At 35.2% G+C, this 23,149-nt stretch overlaps 1 protein-coding gene across 1 annotated transcript; it reads right to left on the bottom strand.

Moving 5' to 3' along the window:
* Window positions 1-1,648: 1,648 nt before the first annotated feature.
* On the bottom strand, window positions 1,649-18,956 carry LOC124366769. Its single transcript, XM_046823370.1, has 6 exons — window positions 18,843-18,956; window positions 17,325-17,388; window positions 16,341-16,443; window positions 7,865-7,953; window positions 3,441-3,524; window positions 1,649-1,957 (listed from the first exon to the last, which is right to left on the bottom strand). Exons 1-6 carry the CDS (start codon window positions 18,954-18,956, stop codon window positions 1,800-1,802), a joined length of 612 nt encoding a protein of 203 aa, XP_046679326.1. The 3' UTR covers window positions 1,649-1,799.
* Window positions 18,957-23,149: the final 4,193 nt, after the last annotated feature.

Below are 23,149 nucleotides of genomic sequence, written 5' to 3' on the forward strand. Positions count from 1 at the left end.
ATCGATAGTGTTGATAAGAGGAAAATCATATAAATGATAACAATAACAGTATTAACAATAATAGCAATAGCTAACATAACAGTAACAATGAAACAACATCAACGTGATAAATATAAACCAACCAGTACACTCATGATAGTAAATAACATTAAGGTAAATGAATCTAATAACAATAACAAAATATAGAAGATAAGGTATACAACACTATAAGCAATAATATAACATAATGGCTTAGAAAGTAAATTTATCAAACAGAAGGAATTGATCTAAAGGAAGCAAGAGGGCTTTCCTTCTGAAAGTCTGGAGTGGCATTCCAAAGAACTCCAGTTGAGAGGCATTTCCCAAGCACATAAGACGAGGGACAGTGCTGTGGTAGACATACGCAGTGTGATAGTGATGTCTGCTTAAAGTCTGTATCAGGTGAGTTCTCTGTGGAATATGGATGTCGATCAGCTGAAGGAGCTCGGGGCAGTCAAGTAAGCCATTAAAAACCTTGAATAGGAAAATCAGACCCAAGCCAATGCTTCTGGAAGAGAGAAAGTTAATACTATGCTGATTAGCAATTTCACGGACGTCAACATCAGAGTAATTAAGACCACTCGTAATACCCTTCAAACGAAGAAAGCGTCTCTGTACATTGTAAAGTGAACAGCAATGTCCAACCTGATAAGGTGTCCAAATCACAGACCCATATCCCAAGATAGGACGCACAAGTGTCACTTACAGTAACTTGATGGTACCAGATGAAAAAGCATTTCTTGATGCACGAAAAATAATTCCCAATACTCTATTGGCCTTAGCGCAGATAACTGCTATTTGATCTCCCGGAACAAGACTAAGTGAATATTTTCAAATATTGTACTTTTCCTGTCTGCTCCATGCTTCACGCTACCTGGCTTGGTCTGCAAAACGAAGATTGCGCGCATGAGGAAGTATGAATTCGTAGCCTAGAGCTCTGATAGACGTTCGTACATTATCAGGATACTACTTTCCTTCCTTTTGTGTCCAGCGATGCCAGTTTCACATTACATTGTGATGAACCAAATGTTTGTTGAAAAGCGGGTAAACTAAATCCCAAGAAGAATTTTCTTTTTAAGCTGTAAGCAGTCAATAAATTGTATAGTTCATACTTTAAGAATATAAGCAAAATTATTTTAAAATTAATCTATAACTGATAGATATGTAAGCCTAGATGGCGCATATATCTCACTCACAGTACTAAAGTCCACAGTTGAATCTCTGTAGATAGAAATTGATTTTTGCTGATTTATGGATGGGCTTGTTATGTTTTAGTTTATGTTTACTATATTGGACTTTAAAAAGCAACTGGAACTTCTCCTTTGACCTGCCAGTACGGGCTGACTTACTAAAGTTTTAAGCACTTGGTGGAAAATCAATCAACTGTTTTTTTGTTTTTTTTTTTTTAATTCCACTCACGTGATACAGAGTTTCCAGACAATTCATACTAAAAAGGAATACATATATATGTGGCAAATCGGTTGAAGTTATATCTTAATCTGGATATACAGTGTGGGGATGGAGCAGAAGATAAATCGGAGAACAAAAAAATGCACCATAAGCCGAAATCTCTGTAGAAAAGATGTACATCATCAATTCGACACCACCCCAGCTCGCTCCTGGAAGCAGGAATGGCCTAAATTTTGAGATAAGAGGAATTTGGTGGTAGGTTGAATTCTTCATAATGAAAAGTCTACTGTGTTTTATTTGATATTATATTTTATATGACTCATATGATATATAGACTTAAACTCTGAATAATCTTTTATCTACCATTCATGTTAACACACATAACGTGGGCAATTCCTTCTGTTAACTTCTATCAGTTTTTCCGGGCATATATTATTTGCTCTGAGGGCAGCTTCAACTCTCCTTTTAGTTTTCGGGGTCAGTCCTCTGATGTCTCTAGAAATAACGTTTACGATTGGATCTCCATTAGCTGAAACAGAAATAATATGTGTGACATCACTGTTCCACATTAAAAATTATGACTAATGATTTAATCAGTAAATAATGTTCCAATGTACGAGTATCATTTACCACAGTACGAGTTTTAATATTGAACTGAATATATATTAAAAAACACATTATAGAATAGTTATTTAATACAAGTTTTCATACAAAAATCCTCTTATTAATTTTGTACATAATATGATTAGTTGTAGTGTGTATTATTAAAACACCAGGGTGTCTGGGTTAAAAACTGAAATTAATTTCATTAGAATAATTTTGTATATTTTATTGATGATTTTAATTACTAACATAAAGTAATAGAATCAAGATTGTGTGTTTAAAGCTTAATGCCACATTTCAAACACAATGCCAAAAAACTACGTATTAAAAACGCAATGTTTTAATGTAACCGAACCTAATCATTCCTGTTCATAACATCTACCTAGCCTAGTACCATGCATGATAATTATGTTTACTGAGAATTCAGGTGCTTACAGAGCCACTGTTGAATTGTATTCCATACCATTGACTGCATTCATCCTGCTATAATGGTTTTCATTTAGCAGCAAGACGCTCCGAAAGTAAATGTGGTTAGGACTGATGCTCAATGCATCATTAGGTAATTTTTATAGAACAAACAGTAACAGTCACATTTATTTGGACATGACACAACTTTTTGCAGTACCGATAATGCTTGATCAAATTTCAGCAAGACGCTACTCCAGCACAGTATTGCAAATATGTTTGGAATTTCCTTAAGGAACAATTTAGGTCGTTGGATCGGTAGAATAGGGCCTTTTGAATGGCCAGCAAGATCGCCAGATAGATTCCCCCCCCCCCACCTAGATTTCCCTGCATGGGAAATTATCAAGTACTTGGTGTACCAGGCAATACTAGAAACAATACGGGAACTAAGGAACCGAATTTTGGCTACATTTTATATTATAACGACAGACTCACAAACACAAGAGCTACAAATTGCATACCGACTAGACCGAGTGACTTTGTGATTACATTGCACTTTACTAGTCTACTATCTTAGTTGTAGACCATAGATATCTCAATTTTATATACAACATAACTGGTTAAAATCAATAGTACATTATTATATCGCAAATGTTAGTTATTTCTAGACAGGTCTAGCCTGAAAACCATGTACTGAGACATACTGTAAAAAGACAAATTCTAACTAATAGTTGTATTTTTATTATGAGCATGTTATAGAAGATTTAAAACAAACGGAATTGACTTTTTTGACACTTTGGTAATGATATTGATAATAAACATATCGGTGTATTTTATCTATCCCTTCTAGATAACCACGTTGTTTGCTTATAGAATGAAAGTTATATTTCTGATACTGGATTATAAATCATAGCCAGTTACCTCATGTGAGTTAACCGAATCGGTAAGTATATTTTAGTAAACTCTATAATTGTAATTGCTCTTTTCTATTAAAAATAACTCACCTGTTCTTGCGTTACATGCGTAAACAATTAAAAAGGATTTAAAACAATCTGTATCCAGGACAGACGCAATAAAAGTTTCTCCAGCTGTAACATACACAATTTTACTATCAGTAAATACACTTCTCCAGCCTTAAACTTCCGTTTGTTTATTACTCTATTTTTATTCCCAATATTCACGGAGAGTATATCAGATTGAAACTATACTAAAGCAAACTCTCGGTTAAAACTTTACTATACAGTATAGTGGAAAATTTGTGAACTCAAACATGATATAAACATAAAAATAATACAAAAAATAAAAAATTATATATTGGAAAATGTCGTATTCCTTTATACTAGTGATATTACAATAAGTCTTACTGTTTTAAATACTAAGATCGGCAATTTAGTAAGGCAAATACAAAGCCCCCTTCTGCATCCAATAATCTAGAACGAACTTCCAAGTACAGGTGTGAACCCTTAACAATCCTGGTGTGCCATTCGGTCCCGTACGGGTGTGACACCTCGGTGTTAACGGCCCAAAATTTCAACAAATAAATTAGTTTAACCTAATACTACGAAAATGTCTTATTGCTACTTTAGTGATTATTTTAACCACCTTTATACTGGTAAGACCTCTACAATATATAACAATGCTGCCGTACACATCAAGTGCCATCCGGATTAATATAGGAAAATATAGGCGTTAAGGCCACTTCAGAAGAAAGGGACAGGAGTTCTGCCACAGCCTGTATATGCATTAAATTGAAGCCCGCGGTGATGCGACAACACCGGTGTTGTCACAGCCACGTGTACGGAATGCGCTGAAATCAGCAATAGTTGTGTTCACGGTAACTAGAACTAGACGGTAGGGCTCACGCGCATCTGGCTGTGAGGCCGTGACGTCACCTGCACCAAGTTGGCCGTGCCGTCCACTATGTATGCCTAGCTTCTCTGCTCTAATCCTAACAGGAAGCGATTTTATCAAGCTTATGGTTGGCTTTTCTTGTTACGTTCCTTAGACTATTATTATTTTACTAACACTGACTCGCATGTCAAGAAATTTGTTTTGAAATTAATTATTTTATTAAGTTTTGTAGGCTAAGGTAGTTACTACTGTAGAACTACTTAGGATAATTGATTTTAAAATCTTCAACTATTTTACAAGTACAATCACACTTTAATTATTTTTCATTTCAAATCTTCCGAAAAGGTTCAGGAGTTAAATAATAATTTCGTTAAATGAGATTTTTTCATATGAAGTATTTTATTATTGAAAAAATCTTCTACATACACTATGAACAACTATGAAACATTGAATAAAATAAAATGTCAAAACCGTTGTAACGACCAATTTAATAAAAAGAATTTTAAAAGAATTCTGTATAAGCAAACGTAATTAACATATATTTAAGTTAATCATTTATAAATGTTTCAAAACTAAAGTTATTAAACAATAGTGTCTTGTATTTGACGTAAATCATTACATCAATATTCTTTATTTTGTTCATCTTCTTTGATTTTTTTCTCGCAGTGTCAGAAGTTTCGTCTTTCTTCATTGCTCTTTTGAGTTCTTTCTTCTTGTTCAGGTCTTTCATTCTTATAAAGGATCGCATTATAACATATGTTGCAATAGCAAAAACGTCCACATCACAGTACTTTCCTTTGATTATATCAATCAGCTTCTTCATTACTTGAGGACTTTTATTTAAGCTATCACCGAGAAATCGTTGGAAATCTTTTTTCTTATTCTAAAACAATGCTTAACTATTTTGATGACGGATTTATTAGAGCACCCCTTGACAAAACCAAAACCCAGTCAGAATTGTTTGTTTCCAGTTCTTTCTCCATATTGAAAATCACTCTTAAGGCCTTTTTTATTAACACGGTATGCTACTTAACCAGCTAACATTTTGATTAAATCTGTGTTCTCTTCAAGGTAAACTAGTTTATTATTAGTTATTTCAGTCAAATTTTCAATCAGTGATTCTGCAATGGAAATAAATTCTTCATTATAGATATCGTTCGCTTCCAACTTGCCTTCTGTCAAGTCTGTATTTTTCACAATCTAGTACTGGTTCTTCCAAGTCTATATTTTTAAGAACGTCCACACTTAACGTTTCACACTGTTCAGCAATACAATTGCCTGTTTTTAATATGTCACACGCACTTTTGCTGAATAACAGGTATGTGTCACCGCTGTGGAGAGAGGGTAGTCGTAAAATTTCCCAAATCCTCTAATTAGTGAAAAATACGACTCCAGAACATCTTGATTACACTTCACTGATAGTAAATATTTATAACCTTCGGTTACGTATACGTAGCCCTGACTCTTCAATCAACTTGACACATTCAAAAAATATTTCATCCGTTACACTTTGGTCGAATTTCCAATTAATACTTAGGCTTCTAATAATAATTACTTGAACACTTACATGTGGCCCTCTAAACATGTCTTGAGCGGCGTCGTAGTAAACATCAGATTTTACCTTCATCTCGTCAAAGCACATAACAACGTCTTTGTGAAAATCATCGCTCAAAACTGCCGATTGTCCTTTGAGTAAATTTTAACTTATATTTAAAAATCCAGGAGGAGTAGAGAACTGTGACAACCGTCTTCCTATAGTAGCCTCGCTTGGTAAGGGGTATTTTAAAGTATCTTTAACATAGGCAAAGGCTTTTATTGAAATACACCTAACCGCGACAGCTTTTGCAACATCTTCACTAGACCAATTTGTACATTTTGCTTTTAAACGTTTTTGTTGTTGAATTTTAGAAAATAGCTATTCATATTTCATTAAATCATGTTTTAATTTAGTTATAACTTGTTGGGCACATTTTAGTTGCTCTGTTAAAAAAATTATTTTTTCTTTTAGTTCTTTGTTTTCGTTTATTAATTGGATGTTCTGCACGTCATTATTACATAAATGTTGATTTTCAGACTCTAGTTCGTCCAAGGCTGCTGTATTTCGCTGCTTCTTCCTTCTGCCGAATTTTCTATTAACGATTTTAAAATTTTCTTACAATTACGTTTATCTGCACGAATTTGTCTTTCAATGGATCCCAAAGTGTCGGTTGAAGTTGGAACTGTTGGTACAGAGGATTCTTTCAGTTTACGTTTGGGTGGTAGGCCTAATAATTCCGATTTCAAATCTCTTTCATAATCACTTTCCAATAAATGTTCCGAGCAAATTCGGGCTGTTTTACTGTTGAATTCATCTTTTTGTTTGCAAAAATGCTGCCATTGTTTGTGAAGATCTTTGTCCTTTGGAAAAACGTGAAATGACAATTTCAGTTTCTTCGCATTATCCGAATGGTTTGTACAACCGGCAACGGCATAACACAGCATTTTAAAGAGAGATAAATACTCAGTCTATCAATAAAACTCAGTAAAAACAGTCCAAAACTACAAACACAACCGTCGTGGCTAAAGGCCGCACTACACACAACTAACAACACTAGAGCGCTGTGTCTAGTGTAGGGCGGTCGGTCAGCGTGACGTCATCTGCCCGGCGACCCACTGCGCATCCACCTCGTGAGCGCTACCGTCTTGTTCTAGTTACCGTAGTTGTGTTGTACGCAGGCCTTGAGCCGTCTAAAAGCACCATGTACTTTATTAATTACTAAATGAATCGCCTAGGTGGCAGCACCTCTCAGAGTACCTCTCTCTCTCTCTCTCTTTAAAAAATGTATACAACCTTCCTCACCACGAACCCAAGAGAAGATCTTTCACCTCCCACTGGGCAAACGAAGGCAACCTACCACACGGGCATACGAGCTTGTACTTTTGCTTCATTGTTTTTTTTTTTTGCGGGGGGGAGTCCTTGTATAAAACATTAGCTATGTTTTGTATTTAAAAGTTACATGAAATGTTTTTATTATTATAAATTAAGTGAAAAATTATAATCCGATTTCTCAAAAGTTTCAAAATATTCGGAATAAAACTGTTATACTGTTTCTAAACATAAGTGCTTTTAATTATCAAATACAAATCAGAATACCTTATACTACCCTCACATGAGCAAAAGCACTACTCTAAACCAACGTCTTACATATTTTCAATGAATTCAGAGAAAATTGCTCTTTCTAGTAACTTTAAACCGGAATGTGTTATCTTTTCTATTTTAAAAGTTTTTTAAAACTTAAATACGGTATCTAAATCAAATTATTGGGGTGTGAAAATCGTATCTTTTGCCCATTTTTGTTACTGCACTTTTTCTAAGTTACAAGAATATACTGCCTTTCCCCTAATAAACATGCTGGGAAACCGCTATTTGGCATGTTTTTTACATTAATTGGTTTTAAAAACAAAAGATTTAAACTGCTTGTTTTCCTGTTTTTGAGTGCTGTATGAACTCAATTAATCTGACGTAACTTTTTTCTTATAATCCGCACTACACAATTTACTTTAAGTTAATCGCTAGTAATGAAAAAAGTATACTTACTATACTTATCAGTCACTCGGACGACCGCCCATTCATCATATTTATCTATAATATATGTTTCTAGGAACTGCTGGTCATAACAACACCTCCTGAAAAAATTTGAAACATTAAGTTTAATAGTTACTGAAAAGATTATGTCTAAATTAGAAAACTATTGAGATTAATATAACAATCAGCATACGAAAAGCATAATTTCCTTTCTTTATATTTGTCTTTATAAAAGTTTAAAGTATCCATTAACTTTGGCTATTTGGATCAGAAATATAGCATTGCTAGGTGCTATATTAATATTATATAAGAGGTGACAAACTTAGCACAAACATGAGCCAAAACCCCAAAGTATTAGTGAAGACCAGAGACGCGTTCTGCAAAACGTGCGTTCCCTTCTCGACAACCCCGGTGACCGCCGATCCTCAAGAGTAATCTTCCTAGATGGTCCCGGGGGATATGGCAAAACGTCACTTCTTCGTGTCATACTGGCACACGTGCGTAGTTGTCGTCAGATTGCACTGGCCGTCGCCAGCTCGGGCATCGCTGCAGGAAACATGCCTGGTGGTTCAACGGCTCACAGCATGTTCCGGCTTCCACTCGATCTGGGCGACGGGTCTGGCGTTTGGAACATAACCAACGGGTCCCAGCGCGCAGAACTGATAAGAGCTGCTCAGCTCATCGTCTTCGACGAGGCCCCGATGGCCCATCGCTACATCTTTGAGATCCTCGACCGCTCGCTTCGAGATCTCATGAACCGCGATGAGCCATTCGGTGGCAAGATCTTTCTGTGCTCTGGAGATTTCCGGCAGATCGCACCCGTTGTTGTAAAGGCACGAACGGCAGATGCCGTCGCGTGCGTTTCACTTCGGGCCTCGCGTCTGTGGCGACTGTTCCGCGTCTTCTCTCTGACGACACCGCACAGGACGAGCAGTTCCGTTGACTACTCTGACTTCCTTCTCGCAGTAGGCAACGGCACTGTTCCGTCCAAAACTTTCGGGGAGGGTAGAGAGAGTGACACACTTATTCCCTTGGCCGAGGTGAGGTATGTCACTGCATTACAAGTCCTCATCTCAACCGTCTTTCCTGCCGACGTACTCCGCGATCCCGATCAGTGTGCTCGTCGTGCGATCCTCTCGACTCTGAACGTGAAACGTCCGAGAGATCAACGACATAATCTTGAACTCTGTAGACGGTCGCCTTCATGAGCTGCGAAGCGCCGACACTGTGGACCGTGAAGACGATGACAATCTGGCTTTTGAAGTCCCTCTACTGAACCAGGCTACAGGCATGGGTGTTCCTGATCACGTGCTGCGACTTAAGATCGGCTCAGTGTGCCTCATCATGAGGAATCTAAATATCGCTGACGGCCTTGTAAACGGCACTAAGGTCATTGTGACGGCTATAACCAATCGGTTGATTACCGTCAGACGCCCTCACGACAACGACGCGCAACCTATCGGTATTCCTAGAATAATCTTTAGGTTCGCGATCGTTGAAGGTTCGCCGTTACTTGTCCGTCGACGTCAGTTTCCTCTGATGCTAGCATACGCGATGACCGGCCACAAGAGCCAAGGTCAGACAATAGATCAGGTCGGAGTCGATCTTCGCACTGATTGTTTCACTCATGGCCAGCTGTACGTCCTGCTCAGTAGAGTTCGATGTCCGGAAGACATCGTTGTCCTCGTCCGCCCCGAAAGGGTACACAATGAAGTCGCCTACGCGAAGAACATCGTGTACGGCGAACTTCTTCAGTGAACCGGATTGAGATTGGCAGTAGGCTAGGGGGCCTGCCCAAACAAAACTCCCCGTCGAGATTGACACTGGAAGTAGGCTAGGGGACCTGCCCAAACAAAACTCCCCGTCGTGATTGACTAGGCAGTAGGCTAGGGGGCCTGCCCAAACAAAACTCAAAACTCCCCGTCGTGATTGACTAGGCAGTAGGCTAGGGGACCTGACCAAACAAAACTCCCCGCCGTGATTGACTAGGCAGTAGGCTAGGGGACCTGCCAAAACAAAAACTCCCCGTAGTGACTGATTAGGCAGTAGGCAATGGGACCTGCCAGAACAAAACTTCCCATTCTGATTGATGCGGCAGTAGGCTAGAGGGCCTGCCAAAACAAAACTCCTCGTCGATGTAAATAGTTTTCTGTATATATGTAAATATATGGTCTCTATGTTTGCCGGCCTCCCCGTGGCGAGACTGGATACGTCATGCTTGCATTTAAAGCATTGACAAACTAACGGGCAAACAATTTTAACAATACATTATTACCAAATAATTTGACACAAGTACATACATAACTAAATATGCAAAGATGTACACGACATTGAAGATTAACATTAACCAACGATTGATGTAATTTTGTTAATAATATATGGTCTCCACGTTTGCCGGCCTCCCCGTGGCGAGACTGGATACGTTATGCTTGCATTTAAAGCATTGACAAACTAACGGGGCAAAACAATTTCAACAATACATTATTACCCAATAATTTTACACAAGTATATACACAACTAAATATGCAAAGATGCGCACGACATTTAAGATCAACATTAACCAACGATTGATGTAATTTTGTTAATAATATATGGTCTTCAGGTTTGCCGGCCTCCCCGTTGCGAGACTGGATACGTCATGCTTGCATTTAAAGCATTGACAAACTAACGGGCAAACAACAGTTTCATCAACAACAATAAGTTATTACCAAATCATTTGACACATGTATATACACAACCAAATATGTAAATTTCCACACGACATCAGAGAATATCATTGACTGTAATTTTGCTATAATAGCTGTAATTTTGTTAATAATATATGGTCTCCGTATTTGAGCATTGACAAACTAACGGGCAAAGAACAGTTTTATCAACTTAAAGTTACTAGCAACTAATTTGACACAAATAATGTGTTTTCCCACGGCAAAGGACACAGTTGGGGACACGTAAATTGAAAACCTCAAGTCCGAATCTAACCAACAACCGAATCCCTCCTGTCCCCGAATTCCGCTTATCCCCGAATTTGCAAGCGTACATCATGGAAACGAAATTGTTCCACTAAGAGGTATCAACTTTAATCACCGAATAATAAATATTTTGAAGTATTATCAGGACTCTCTGTATTGAGACCGGCTATACACTATTGTAAGAAGCATTGGACAACCACGGTGGAAAAACAAAATTTTTGCCTCTAATTGCTATTTATTTATTTGGTCTCCGTATTTGAGCATTGACAAACTAACAGGCAAAGAACAAAATTTATTAACTAAAAGTTAATAGCAACTAATTTGACATAAGCATATGTACCGCTAAATCTCCCAACTTGCACACATGATGCGTAAACATTATTAGTAACGATTTGACTGCTATCGGACCCGAAATCTCAATTTTCACGTAAAAAATAAAAAATTTCGCACGTAATCGCGTTTCAATCACGGCCTACCCAAGGGAGATACAGCAAAATATTATTTTAACTTCGTTGTAGACCACACTATACACTAAATATTGTTTGATAATGTGTTTCCCACGAGGAAGGACACAGTTAAAGCTTTCATAAACTAACGGGCAAACAAAAGTTTCAACACCAATAAGTTTATTAGCAAATCATTTGACACAAGTATACACAGAACTTAATATGCAAATTTGTAAACGATATGAAAGAACATCATTCAATAACGACGATAACTGTAATTCCGTTACTAATATATGGTTTCCCGTGTTTGAGGGCCTCGCCGTGGCGAGACTGGATACGTCCATGATTGCATTTAAAGCATTGACTAACTAACGGGCAAACAAGTTTTGATCAACTATAAGTTATTAGTAACTAATTTGACACAAATCGTACCGCTAAATCTCCCAACTTGCACACGTGATGTGTAAAACAATATTCAATAAGTTATTACCAAATTTACCAACATTTGACACAATTGTATAAACAACTAAATTTGTACAAGATATGAGTGAACATCATTAACCAACGATTGCTGTGATTTTGCTAATAATATATGGTCTCAGTGTTTGCCGGCCTCCCCGAGGCGAGACTGGATACATCGTGCTTACATGACATACTAACGGGAAAACAACAGTTTTATTAACTAAAATTTACTTGCAACTAATTTGACAGAAATATATGTACCGATAAATCTCCCAACTTGCACACGTAATGTGTAAACAATATTCAATAAGTTATTACCAAATCATTTGACACAAGTATATAAACAACTAAATTTGTACACGATATGAGTGAACATCATTAACCAACGATTGCTGTAATTTTGTTAATAATATATGGTCTCAGTGTTTGCCGGCCTCCCCGTGGCGAGACTGGATACGTCGTGCTTACTGTACATGACATAACTAACGGGCAAAACAACAGTTTTATGAGCTAAAAGTTACTTGCAACTAATTTGACAGAAATATATGTACCGGTAAATCTCCCTACTTGCAAACGTGATGCGTAAACACTATTAGTAACGGTTTGACCGCTATTGGACCCGAAATCTCAAATTTCACGTAAATTTTACAAGAATTTCGAACGTAATCGCGTTTTACGTGCCTAAATAAGGTAGATACTGCAAAATACTACTTGAGGTTTTTGTAGACAACATCGTACACTAAATACTGTTTAATAATGTGTTTTACCACGAGAAATGACACAGTAGGGGACACGTAACTTGAAAACATCAAGTCCGAATTGAACCAACAACCAAATCGCTCCTGTCCCCGAATTCCGCTTATCCTCGAATTTGCAAGCGTATATCATGGGGGCCTGGGGGCGTAGCCCCCAGCGAGCCAAAGGCGAGTCCTATATATATACAACCGCATGTGTAACTGACTGACTCACTCACGTATACTAATTCTAACCTACTTCCAGATGAGTTAGAGACTTGAAATTTGGTACACAGATAGCTTTCCACGTGTAACCACCAGGAAAATCCCGAAAAGTGAGAATTTTTCATTTTCAACCCCTCAAAAAAATTCCCAAAAAATCGCGCATTCTTCACCCCTGCAGGCATTTTTTGTAAGCCCGATAGCGGGCGAAACCGTTGGAGCTAGCTCGGATCTGACGAAAAATTCATAATCAGGAATGAGATGAACTACAAAAAAGGTCCAGTGACTTTTTGCTCTATCTTCCATGGTTTAAGCGACAAAACGCTCGAACATTTGAAATTCCAGAGATTTTTTTCGATAAAAATAATGTTTCAAGCCCGATAGCGGCCGAACCGTTGGTCGTAGCTCAAATCTGATTGACCCCATCAAATTAGCAAATTGCGCGATCTACAGAAAAGGTCCAGTAATCTTTTGCCCTATCTCGATTGGTTTGGCCGAAAAACGTGGATTATGTACAATTTTGTTGTAACTTTTACGCGAAACTTTTGTTTTTGGGGTCGATAGCGGCGAAACCATTGGTCGGAGGTCAAAATAAGACTAACGTTTTATTTAGGAAATAAGATGACCTACAAAAAAGGACCAGTGACTTTTTACTATATTTCCCTTAGTTTGACCGCAAAACGCGATTAAGTGAAAATATTGGACATTTTCGCCTAAAAATTTACATTCCGGGCTTGATAGCGGCTAAACGGTTGGTCGTAACTCAAAACAAATTTTAAACGGGATTTAGGAAATCACGTGATCTACAGAAAAGGTTCAGTGACTTCGGAGTTGGCTGAGCGTTAGCTAAGCGTCAATAGTAGATAGGGACAGAGGAATATTTATTATGTTCACAGACACAATACCCTCTAAAAAAGGCCCAAGTGTGTCATTAACCCCCGGTAATATTAACCCCCCCCCCCCCGGGGATTTCCTGGTATGACCTGATAACCTCCTGTACATTCAACCCCCTGATGTGTTAACCCCCCTGGTAACATTAAACCCCCCCAGGGAATTTCCTGCCATGACCTCATGTCCGAATTTTACCAGTCACCAAATCTCTTAACCCCCCCCCCTGGGAAGATCCTGGTATGACCAGATAACCCCCTGGAGACTTATCCCCCGGTAACGTTAACCCCCCCCCTGGGAATTTGTTCATATGACCAGACAATATCCTGACGAAATTAAAACTCCCCCTCTTGTCTTAACCTCCTTAACATTAATCACCCACCCAGGGAATTTCTCGCCTTGACTAGATAGTCTCCTGGTGATATTAAACCCCCTGTTCGACTTAAAATACTGCCTTGAGGTCGGTTTTTATTATGTTTATACTAAACAATTCAAGATAGCTGACCCGTGCAGACTTTTCTCCCGAGCTCATTTCTGGCTAAACCATAGGTCGTAGATCAGATCTGAGGGCACAATCGAAAGACAAAATTAAATTTCCGACAAGAAAGGTCCAGTCACTTTTTGTCGTATCTCTAACGGTTTAACCGCAAAATGCCCTCAAAGTCAAAAAGTTTTTACGAATCCGGAAAAAAATCTATGAAAAAGGTCAATTTTTAAATCCCTTGTCATTTACTTAATGTCCGGACCTTAACCAGTCACCGAATTCCGCTTATCCCCGAATTTGCAAGCGTTTACTTTGGGGGCCTGGGGGCGTAGCCCCCAGCGAGCCGAAGGCGAGTGGATTCATAATATGGCTTGATTACAACTATAATGTCCCATGGCAACCAAGGCGTGGTAGAGCAGGAAAACTAATAAATGGTTTTATCTCTTGTTTTTGGCCTATTTTACATGTTGTACAAGCATATTATATCTGTGGCTGAGATCTGATCACAGAACTAATGTTGAAGATATTCAAAAGCAATGCTTTAGATCGTTTGTTGGTAAAGGATTCTTTAATTCGGCAAAGTGATATTACGGCAGTTTTTCTCTAAATTGAAGACAGAGTTCAAAACTGGAACTTGAATTAAAAATAAACTTGAAAACGTGAATCCCTAAGGTAGAAAAAGGACTGGAGTGATTGATCTTGGTTTCATAAAACTGGACGAACCTCTTTCCAAAAAACTTGAAAGTATATTCATTTGCTTGTGTCTTAACCAAGAATTCATAGTAAAAAATAATGTAAGAGAAACATCAGATATCCAAGATAATAACAAATTTAAACATATCTCTAGAAATTTTGCGATTAAAAGATTTTTTTTTATCTGAACACAATAATTTTAAAAAGGGTTTCACTCCATAAATCATATACCTATTTATTAAACTGAGATTTTTTTATACTGTATTAGTATATACGAGTCTTTTTCTCACAAATGTATTCCTTTATTAACATACCCCCTCCCCCTCCACCATGTGGCGACGTAAATAGAGACGGTATTGTTGGGAGGAACTTCCAACATGATACGATAAAACCAAATTATGTATAATATATGTATATAATTATAATAAGTGGCTGTGGACGTGAAGGCTACAGGAGCGATATTTGGAATTTTTGCTACACTTTGTATCATTAAGGTTATAGTGTTTCAGTTAGAGGATCTGTCTTCCTCGAAATTATCAATTATTACCAAAGACTCTCTTTTAACCATAATAAGTTCGTCTGAAGATCTAAATGTATATTTCACAAAAAATGCAATTTAGCGAATTTTAAATCATATATTTATTTATATAATAAGTATGTGTGGAGCCTTAAACTATTAGGAATTTTAATTGCAGAAGCTCAACTATTACATTATTGAAATAACTATTTACATTGATTCTATTTTTATGAACCTAATAAATCTATAAAATTATGTTAAAAGTTCATATTTATTAATATCCAAGCATAGCAAAGCCTATGCTCAGGAGCCTATATATTTCGTGAACGAATTGAGATATGTAAACTTAAAATTTTTTTTTATTTTGCTATCATTTAGGGTTCTGGAGAAACTTTCGCTTCCGTCTGTCTGTCTATCTGCCTGTAGTCTTTTACCACATAATTTCATTTACTGGCTGATCGTAGGCGAAGCCTACCATTTGAGAGACTGGTCAAATTTCATTACTGTCAGTCTGTCAGCTCAACATCTCGAGTACGAAGTAGCCTATATACTAGAAATTTTGCATAAAGATTCTTTCTGTGTAAGGAACATCATATGTATTGATGGAGCATGTCATACCGTTGGATCACATTTTTGCATTTGGCTTATGGGTAACCATGACAGTAAGGATAAAATCTCAGAATAAATGTTTTTGTAAATAAATATGAGTGTAATCATATGCCTTTTTACCATTTTACTATTAACTTAATATACAGCCTAATGAACTGATTTATGAACTTGGCTTTTAGCATACAACCCAGTAAAGCCCGATGTTCGAGTTGTGCCAGAATCCTACCTTGTATAGACGATATTTTTTTTTTATTGATTACTTTATTTCACAATGTTAAATTAGAGTTTCTAATCTTTAATATTAACAGATGTATAATCATTAAGTTTAAATCTAGCATACAAAGTAAGCTGGCCCTCCAGATTACCTCTTAATCGTTCAAGAGTGGATTTAGAAAACGCAATTTGAATTATATCTGATTATAGACTACTCTCTACAGTGCATCTATCATTATTTTATGACTTACTGAGTGTTGTAACCAAATGATGTCACGTTGTATTCTGTAATGTAAGGTGGACAGGACCTGGTGGTTATCTTGTATCCCAAACATTTGCAAGGATACTGGTTGTCTGTGCATACAGAGAATTATTAACACAGTTGAGTTGTTGTTCAAGTTTATCAGACAATTTTAAAATATATTTATGTTGGGTCTCAAGCAACTGCACTATTTTAATTCAGTCGTCAATGTTTATTTGCCGTTTCCAAAAATATTTTCCCACATTATTGAATCACAAATTAATTTTTTACTTATAATGAAAAATGATTTCTTGTAGCGTGGCTGAAACAATATCACATTCTTCATACCACAGGTAATTGTTTTACACATTTTTTGTATCAAATTCTTGAACTATATTTGTTTCCTTTTGCCAGATTAAATCTCCAATTCCATTGCTCTATTTTTTATTTCCGTAAATTCTTTAGTGCGCACAAACTATTTATTAAATATTAATAAAATAAAATAATAAAGCAGGATAATATATTAAAAAAAGGAAATAAAAAATAGATGTCGATAAGGTTTTATTATTAACATTTGAACCGTGTGGCTTAAAATATATCTGACTTATACGGTCCACTGGGATCAAGAGAAGATAGTTTTAAACCATCTTGGTTTTATTTATCCGTAGACCGCTGTATTATTTGGAAATTCGGTACTGTCATAATTCAGTATAAAAGTAAACCGGTATTCTCTAATTAATGTCCTAAACGATAGCAGAAGATGGATTTTATGGAGTAAAGAATTTTAAATAAGTTACAAAATACTCTAGGCAAAACACTAGTAATTAGCCCGGTTCAAAACGTTGTATTAGTCTCTCTTTACAATGTAGTACTCTATATCGTAAAGAAAGTACTAGAAGAAGTGCGTAAAGTAAGGTATTGTACTAAAATTAATTGACCTAGACAGTCAGTTGACTTCTAGTATATGTCTTAAAGCTATTTGCTTGATACTTACTCAATGTCCCGCATTCCCCAATGGAGGAATTGCTAGCTAAAACTGTCCACCACAAGCCTGCTGCCTGAAATAATATTTACATATGAAAACTACGTTTCTGCGTAATGTTGATTTAGCTACAGTAAAAAATATGCTGTATACAAAACATGCTCTGTAATGTATATATATGCAGAGTGTGTGTAAATTACTCTATTATTCTTCACCATTTGATGTTTCAGGGAAAAATAAGTAAGAAATATCGTATAAATTATAGTCCTTTTATAGTATTAAATTTTTATATGCCCACCACTTTTTAAACCGTCGATTTGTCCCTACTCTAATATTTTATCCTAACTGAATCACATTTGAATTGTTAAGCAATATTTCACACATATTCAATACAATTGAGAAAGGACGTAGTGATTTATTGTTGTGTAAAAGTCGTATGTAAATTACTTCCTTTCATACGAAAAAAATAAACACTTTCTGTCTCATGATTTCCAGGTAAATACAATAGATGTATCCAATAGCCGAGATGGCTCCATGGAGCATCAATAATCCGGAGCAATCGGAACTCTATAACATTTTCCTATATGGGCAAATTAAATTTAATTACTAAATTGTTATGGGAATAAATATATACGAAAATATATTAGAATTTAAGTATATTTATCAAAACAATGGTAAAATTTAAAATGTCATTTCTCTGAAAAGGGTCCTCGAATGTAGGAATGGTACAGTAAGGCAGCGGTTTATATCTGTAAGTCGATTTTGATAACGGGATACAATAGGGGTTGTTCATTTGACAATTAATTTCTCTAGTCTCGTGATTGGATAGTCGAAGGCCAATCAAGGGCGTCGGTTATAGAGGTAGATATGTTTAGAGAAGGGGTCGGTATAAAAATCTCCGACACACACGCATCTGTGCGTCTTTTGAGTATTTAGCGGTGTAAATTTTGTTGTTTTTCCGGTTCTTCCTTTCTGCTACACATCCGTGTGAAAATTTTGCGATTCTCTAGTCGAATTACGATCTTCATAAGGGAAACTTGTTGTCAACTAATGTTAGCTCACTTTTACATATATTATTGTATTTACTTTGATACAAAAGAGAATACCTGGAGATCACTAAATAATCAACGTAAATTTTCAAGAGAGTACATGATGTTGCAAGAAATTTTCAAGTAAAGTTTTCAATTTTTATATTAGTAAGATTTTATACAATTTTAACTTTTAATATTGTTAATACACATTTTTATAAAATAATTCAAGAAAGTATTCTTTTGTCTGTTTTCTAAAAAATATAATTTATATTATTATTAATATTAAAAGTATATAAAGAACTTTGTAGATTTTGCGGATCTCTCTCTATGACCACCACTTCACTTCTGCAATAGAATATGTTAGTGGTTTACATATTCTATTACTTGTGATAAGTCCACATGGATACGCATACGCATAGATACAATGTTATAATATTAAATCCGAATAGTGTGCATGAAACCTTACACTATAAGATGGTTTTTGAAAGTATCTACTTACATTACAAGGAGGTCGCCGGACCGCACAGACTCCAGGGCATAACGAACGGACATCAGGTGAGAATTCTTGGGAGTCTGCCAAGAGTGCACCGAACAAAACTGTAAAGGAAACCATTGTGGAATCTTTCAATCCTTTATTCTAAAGCACATTTGTGCCTTAAGACATGTTGTGTTGTAATTCTTTATTGGTTTATTTCTTCCTAAAATATATTTAATCTATTTTATTTTATCAATTTACACCTATTTGAAATTTTTATAAAAATATAGTCTCAGTTATCTTCAATTATCAACATATTATTACTACTAACTAAATATAAGAGTTTCAAATAGAGAGGAAGGAAAATATTTATTTAATTACCGGTATTAATTGTGCAATTTAAAAGCGTTTTTTAAATAGCACTTTGCGTAAAAAGCTTTTTCTTATTTACTAAGACTCTCGTACTAATATTTACTTAATTTAACTATAATCTGTAATAGGCAATATTTTACACATTATTGAATATGAAAAAAAATTACAATATCTACATAATATCCCATTCTTTCCTTTGAACCAAACTAATGAAATTGCATTAAATTTGAAATATTCAATCCATATACAGTATTATAATATTAATAGCTCATTTGTTAGTTTCTAGACTAAGAATATCATAATTACCTGTAAACATTACCATTCATTTTCCTAACTGTAACAGTACAAAAGTGTCTGAAGAACAGATTAATTATTCAACTTCACAATCTTTGGGACCTCTGTAGCACATATTTGTATGTACCATAAATAATTTATCATTGTTAAAGTTATGAAGGCAATATAGTATTTTAACAAATAAAAAGTACATTGATTTCTGTATAATGTCTTCCTCAATCCAATGTCTCTCAAATCATATCTCCTGCTTGCTATTCTGTCTTTTAAAATAGCAAATGAATAACCCTTTGTATAAAGTTTCAAAAAAGCAAAATATTAAAATTTAAATTGCTAACAAATTTTATTTATTATAATAGTTTATATTTGAGACATCAAGTGAAAATTTTGAAATTCTAATAGAAAATTATTTCACGTGGTGGAAAGAGAACCTAGAAAAGTTTATTATTCATTCAAAATCAAAAGATGAATTGGCAACTGACTATCATCTAATTGTTGAAGAGTTCAGTAGGTTTTCTGACGTACGTTCAGATGCACCTCTTGCTCTTCTAGATCTAAGGCCTAATAAGTATGAACAATACAATAACATGTTTTTAAATAAAATAAATGGAAAAATTTCTTTAGCGCTGCAATAATTATAGAGATAGAGAACTTAATTTCAAAATTCCCATAAATCTCTTCAAGACGGCAAGGATTTCTCACAAAACATTAAAAGTTACTCGAGTACACAATCATTAAGAAGGAGAGAGTCTGCTCCCTACAAACTACGTACCCATCTCATTACACTCCGTCTTCTCTAAACTGCTCGGAGAAATAAAGAGCAGAATGTAAACTGTACAAATTCGTTATCGATTTCTCAATGTAGGTTCTGGGAAAGACTGAACTGAACGCATAATGTGTGCTGCAAAATTATATCTCTTCATTACGTTGCAACGTAAATAATAAAAATAAACAAAGAAAAACGGGGACGCTTTCTTAGAATAGTCATAAAATGGTATTGGATCACATTTTCAAAACCGAGAACATTTTGTTTTAGTTGGAAATTGTAAAAGTATAAACGTACTGTGAGGTTACTCAAGGGTCTGTACTCGGTCATATATTTTTTTAATCTACATGTATTTATAGTGGTCATTTCAAATAGGAGATATAACGAGTTACCGATGATACAGAAATTCCTTATGCGGTTCCTTCCAAAGAGTTGATTAATATTTAGCATGACATGATGTTCAAGTGCAAGTAATTGGGCTTATATGTAGAAACATATATCTAGTTTTTCGTTTTTATATAAGGTTTACGGACCAATGAAATTGCATTCCTCTGATTTTTCAAAACGGTTTTTTGATGTAGAAGTTTTACGAAACCTTCATATATAAATTATTTTAGTTTTGTTCCGTGGTTTGAAAAACTTACCACCACTGTAATGCTTATTTTTATTTAATGCTATTATTCTTTCGAATGAGTAAATAACTTGGGGGCTACTACAGATAATTCAAACAGATACACTAACAATATAAATCCAGACATAATTAATTAGTTTAGTTAGGCTACATCAATCCTTCTTTCAAAAAGTATTTGTTTATTTCTGAAATTTTATAACGGAATACAAATACAACAAAATACAAATTTTACTCATATTAATCATTGAAAAAAATCTCTCGAGGATAACCTCATCTCTTACTGAGAACGATATCCAAAAAACTTTTATCAAACAAATTTGAAATAGTGCAGTAATATGTAAGTAATAACATTCTTGTGGAGTTGCTTTTCGTTGTGTAATGCGTGATATGTAGGACTGTAAGAAGGCAATGTCATTCATCTTAAATAAGTGCAAATTTAACAAGTTTTGCCGTACATGTGCAGTGAAAATTTTGTATAATCAGCAGTGCGTTTTCTATTACGAGTGTTTTTAACCATTTCAATGATTTAAATTTGTGTCCAACTCTATGGCTTCAGTGCACGATGAAAGATTAGATTTCTAGCTCGTTTGTATTATTTTTAGAAAGAAAATATAAATGTTTTTTTTTGTATACATTTAATACAACATGTATCTATAATCTAAAACTGTAGGCTTAAAGGTGGTGATTTTACGCTTGGAAAATGAAGATAATTATTTATTAAGTTTTTCTTAAGTTATAATAATCATGCCTGTGACATATCTCGTAGTCTTGCCCTGCGATGGCACAGATGCATTTGTGTTTCGTAATTTACTATAATGTTTTGTTTTATTCTTTATTACATTATCTTCTTGTAAATAAAGATTATTTCTATTTACGTAAAATTTGTTAACGTCTAGAAAATCCTGATTTCCTTCATATGAATAACACGTTTAGGTTTGTAATCACTATTCTATATAAAAATACAATAATCATATACTCGTATTAGGTTAATTTCTTATGATATTCTTTGTATTATTACATAAACACCTTTGTGTAAGTAAAAATTTATAAAGCTAAATACCCTTAATTTGTTTGGAATGATGGCGAGAAGTAACTCATAGGCCCTGCTTTGATCTTTTCATGACATTTTTATTATGGAACGAAACAATTAATAATCATGCAAATACGTTAATCCCTTTTAGTATAAGAACACTTTTCAGTTTTATACGTAATTTTGTAACAAAATCTTTCTCACCTAAAACATTTGTGACAATTCATAAGTTTCCAATGAAGAATCATTTTTTAAGTTCACCTACTATCAAAAATAGAATAAGTACAGCTCAGCACCATTTAACTATTATCTGCGTAATGCCACGTTATATTCCTTCCTCACTGCACATAGTCCTTTATTTATCCACGTGTAAGTTATCACGTCATGTAGCTTGTAGATAGTTTATTGTTTTATCAAAAACAACCCAGTATCTACTATTGTTCAATCAAAGATAGTACGATATTGTCTTTGTAATATGCATTTGTAAATGTGTATCAGGAGTGCACGGTTATAGTTATAGCGAGATACACAAATCTGAAGGTTCTCATACTTATACTCTGGGTTTTGTTTTATATAAATGCATTATTTTAATTCCATGTGAGCTTCAATATAAACCCATGGGTGTGTAATTTTAAATTAAAATTTTCGTTTAATAGCAATATAAATTTGGTTTATCGACCTTTCAGTACATGGGATCCACAGTCAAACCAATTTCGCAGGTTGAAAGCATATAAAATTGTCTCTGATATTGAAATCCAGTCATGTGGACATACTACGCAATTTCAGGATACACACTAATTAATATTTGTTTTGCATTTTTATTTTCTGCATTTATCAATCTGATAATATGTAAACACAGTCATACATTTCGAGGACATTTCGCTGCGCGGTCGCGTGACCTTGAGTGTGTGGTGATAAGCGGGAGGATGGCCGGGGTAGCATTATGCGCTGCGTCCCGAAAACATTTCCCTGTGACTCATGGGGTAAAACCGTCCCTTTCAGGAATCGTATTGGCCCAAATAACTCGCTATAATCATCTGTTTGTGTATGAGTGCTGATTGTGGTGGAATTAAATATTAAGAGAATACCAAATAATAGGACTTGTACTTGTGTTTTAACAGTTTTATAGTTGTTGTTTAACGTGTTTTTGAAAATAATGTATTTGTCAATACTAATCTGCAAATCGAAATCGTGAGTTTTAAAGTCGTTTAAAGATATTGTTTGCGCCTTCATCTCAGCGG

Source organism: Homalodisca vitripennis, chromosome 7 (genome assembly GCF_021130785.1).
Source record: "Homalodisca vitripennis isolate AUS2020 chromosome 7, UT_GWSS_2.1, whole genome shotgun sequence".
In the NCBI taxonomy this organism is placed as follows: Eukaryota; Metazoa; Arthropoda; class Insecta; order Hemiptera; family Cicadellidae; genus Homalodisca; species Homalodisca vitripennis.

What these genes read in the sequence shown, in the direction of transcription:
- LOC124366769 (XM_046823370.1), bottom strand. Translation starts at nt 18,956, where the DNA reads ATGGTTTCCTTTACAGTTTTGTTCGGTGCACTCTTGGCAGACTCCCAA. An exon ending in CCGAGTGACTGATAAGTATA is followed by an intron (nt 3,525 to 7,864) that starts GTAAGTATACTT and finishes TGTATGTTACAG; the next exon opens with CTGGAGAAACTTTTATTGCG. An exon ending in CGCATGTAACGCAAGAACAG is followed by an intron (nt 1,958 to 3,440) that starts GTGAGTTATTTT and finishes TTTCTGTTTCAG; the next exon opens with CTAATGGAGATCCAATCGTA.